Source organism: Diaphorina citri, unplaced genomic scaffold (assembly GCF_000475195.1).
Source record: "Diaphorina citri unplaced genomic scaffold, Diaci psyllid genome assembly version 1.1 scaffold13628, whole genome shotgun sequence".
NCBI classification, from domain to species: domain Eukaryota; kingdom Metazoa; phylum Arthropoda; class Insecta; order Hemiptera; family Psyllidae; genus Diaphorina; species Diaphorina citri.
The window spans coordinates 10566-13454 of NW_007390995.1; the positions used below are offsets into that span (position 1 = coordinate 10566).

The 2889-nt window shown below is 40.9% G+C and overlaps 1 protein-coding gene across 1 annotated transcript; it reads right to left on the bottom strand.

Moving 5' to 3' along the window:
- Nucleotides 1-288: 288 nt before the first annotated feature.
- Nucleotides 289-2329, bottom strand: LOC108254145. Its single transcript, XM_026832818.1, has one exon. It carries the CDS (start codon nucleotides 2039-2041, stop codon nucleotides 509-511), a length of 1533 nt encoding a protein of 510 aa, XP_026688619.1. The 5' UTR covers nucleotides 2042-2329; the 3' UTR covers nucleotides 289-508.
- Between the last annotated feature and the right edge of the window lie 560 nt (nucleotides 2330-2889).

Here is a 2889-nt window from a genome sequence, read left to right on the forward strand (position 1 = left end):
GAGAAGAGGGGAGGTATGTACGTAACACAAAAAACATACTTTCTGGGAAGAATCACCCAAAAGATACTCGAACAAAAGCTGTTCGAATCCCCGAGATGATTGGCATGATGATCGATGACGGAATCCGATTAGTGACTGCCAAGAGTACACCACCACCACTTAACTTATTCGTGGATTTCAAGTCACGGTCACAGCGATAGACCGAAAAGTTGATGAAAGCCGATTTCTGAAGAAAAAAAAAGAAGAAGTAAGATTATTTTCAGAGAAAGCGAAAATTTGGTGGTCTTCTAGGGGCAAACAAGACGAGTTAAGGATAACTTCGTTCTCAAGCCTCTAACGTTTTGATAGAACACGGAGAGCTGTGAAGAGGGAGAACTAGGAAGATTAGAAGAGTGGGAGGAGGAAGAAGAAGAAGAAGAAGAAGCAGAAGAAGAAGCAGCAGAAGAAGAAGCAGAAGAAGAAGAAGGAGCAGCAGAAGTTGGAGAGCTAGTGTCAGGAGTTAATAAGATCAAGTTCCGAGGGTTCGATCCCCGGTGCTGAAATTTGAGGGTCTGTGACTGCTTGTTACAACGGGTATGTGACTAGGGGGAGATAAAAGATTGACACTAACAGCTGATAAATTAATGATGCTAGCATTTGAAACAGTGTCATCAAAGAAGGACCCAAAAGTTGAATCATTATCATCAGTAGGCACAGTAGGTATGCAATTAGTTAGAGAGCTTACGTGAGGTTCACAGGGCTTTGATTGAACTTTATCATTAGGTACAATAGATAATATTATGTCAGAGGTTTGAATGGCCTTGTCACAAAATTTAGAAGCATGTCTAGAAATAGGTAAGCGATTAGTAGGTAGAGAAGTAACATTATAGCAATGGCTAGAAGTAGGAAGGTAACTATTAAGATAAGATAATTTGTGATTACAGTTATAGATATATTTAATTAGCTTAGAAGCTAGAATTCTTTTTCCCCTCTGATTATAATGAATACCCTCTTTGGTGTACAGAGATCGAGATAAGAATTGATTAGTGTCGAAAAATTTAAAATCAGATTCGGTACATTTATGTTTGAAGAAATTGTTCGACTCAGAAATATTAGTAGAAAGCTGAGCTTTACTATCAAAGCGAAAGGGTACAGAACAGAGGACAACATTCGTTTTATTAGCGAGATCAACTAGGGGGGAGGTTAGAGAAAAACGCTTGGTAGAGTTGGGTTGGAGAGAATCGTCAAAATCGTTTGTTCCAGCATGGATAAAGATAAAGTCATCTGGTCCAAAGTTCTGGCATTGTGAAGGGATGGATGCCACCACCTGAGCAAACACCGCACCAGGCTTGATGTCTGAGGTGATCTTGACCTGCGGCAGTAGGGAGCGCATGATGTCAGCCACACCTCTACACATGCTGTCAGAAAATATCGCTATTTTCATAGAACAAGTCCCGACAGGACGTGAGGAGACAGCAGGAGCAGTAGGGGGAGTGTGGGTAACAGACGCTGGAGGTTGGCGGCGTTCCCGCTCCAGCTGGAGAGTGAGTTCCATCACTTTGTCGATGAGAGCATTGCGCTCACACTGGAGCTTGTTTATCAGGGAATGAGTAGCTGCATCATGGTTAGAAGTGCTAGGAGAGTGAGCGATGTTACTTGACAGAGTTGGAATACCAGACGTGCTAGAACCAGGGAGGACTGAAGAGATTGGGTTAGGTGTAGAGGTAGTGGGGTACACCAAGCTCAGTGATGAGTTCGAAGCTTGAGTAGCGGAGAGTTTAGAATTTAAGGAGGCGGCTTTAGTACTGCTGGAAACTGGTGTGCCGGAGATAGAGGTTCTAGGACGAAAGCTGATGCTTTCCCTCGGCTTAGTAGGAACTAAAGTTGATGTATGTTTGGGGGCACTAATGGACTTGGTCTTTGGAACAGAACTAAGACTTCTATATACAAAGCTAGGACGTGGTCTGTTCCGAGTGCTATATTTGCTGTCAGTGTAGGTAGGCGGGTTAGAGACATTAGTTGACTTTGGGATGTTCAAATAAGAGGGCTTGGTAGGTTTCATGATTTACAGAGAATCGAAGTTCAGGAGCAATATTGACACGAGCCGCATCAGAAAATTTTGACAGAGTAACGATAGGTACATAGATATAGTTGACGTGTGAGAACAGAAAAACAAAATATCACAATAAAAAACAAGAGTACGAAAAAAGTAAGAATATAAGCGAAAAGACGAAGAAATTTTACACAGGAACGCAGTTAAAATCTAAAAAATCCGTTTAGTTTAACATTAAAAATATGTAAATAAAGACACAGAAAAAGCAGAGCGATGTGAATCACAACCTGTTGTTAACATGCTAGCACCTCACCTTCAAATAGACTCCTGTGATACGCAAGTTGGGTTCTCTGACGCTTACCAAACCAAAGATACGGGGTCCCGGTTCGGTCATGTCAAGACGGAACGGGTTTTCTGGTTCGGAATATAACTCCTTCTTGTAGATTAAAGAAACGACGTCTAAAAAAAATTTGATGGATAGATGCGCATCAAATACAGATTGGATATATGGATACAATGGAAAATAGATTTTTTTTTGAGCTTCCTCTTCCTCATAGTTTGGAATCATAGACTATGTGTGTGTGTGGAGGTAATAGAACGGAGAGAGAGGAGAGGATACGACGCATATCACAAAATCATGGAGTTGAGATACAGACCTGTATGTAATGGCATGGTATATAGTATAATCATAATGCAAAATAATAAACATAAAATTCAATATATCCCAAATAATATAAAAAAGCGGGAATTTAACACTTGTACGCATTTAAGCGGATAGTTTATGTGTTATTTTATAACTAACTACACCTAGACAACTCCTATTTTAGGTGGGGCGCAGGTGCCCGCGCCTTAAGTTT

Bases quoted from the DNA above. Each gene is read 5' to 3' on its own strand.
- LOC108254145 (XM_026832818.1), bottom strand. From the start codon at position 2,041: ATGAAACCTACCAAGCCCTCTTATTTGAACATCCCAAAGTCAACTAAT.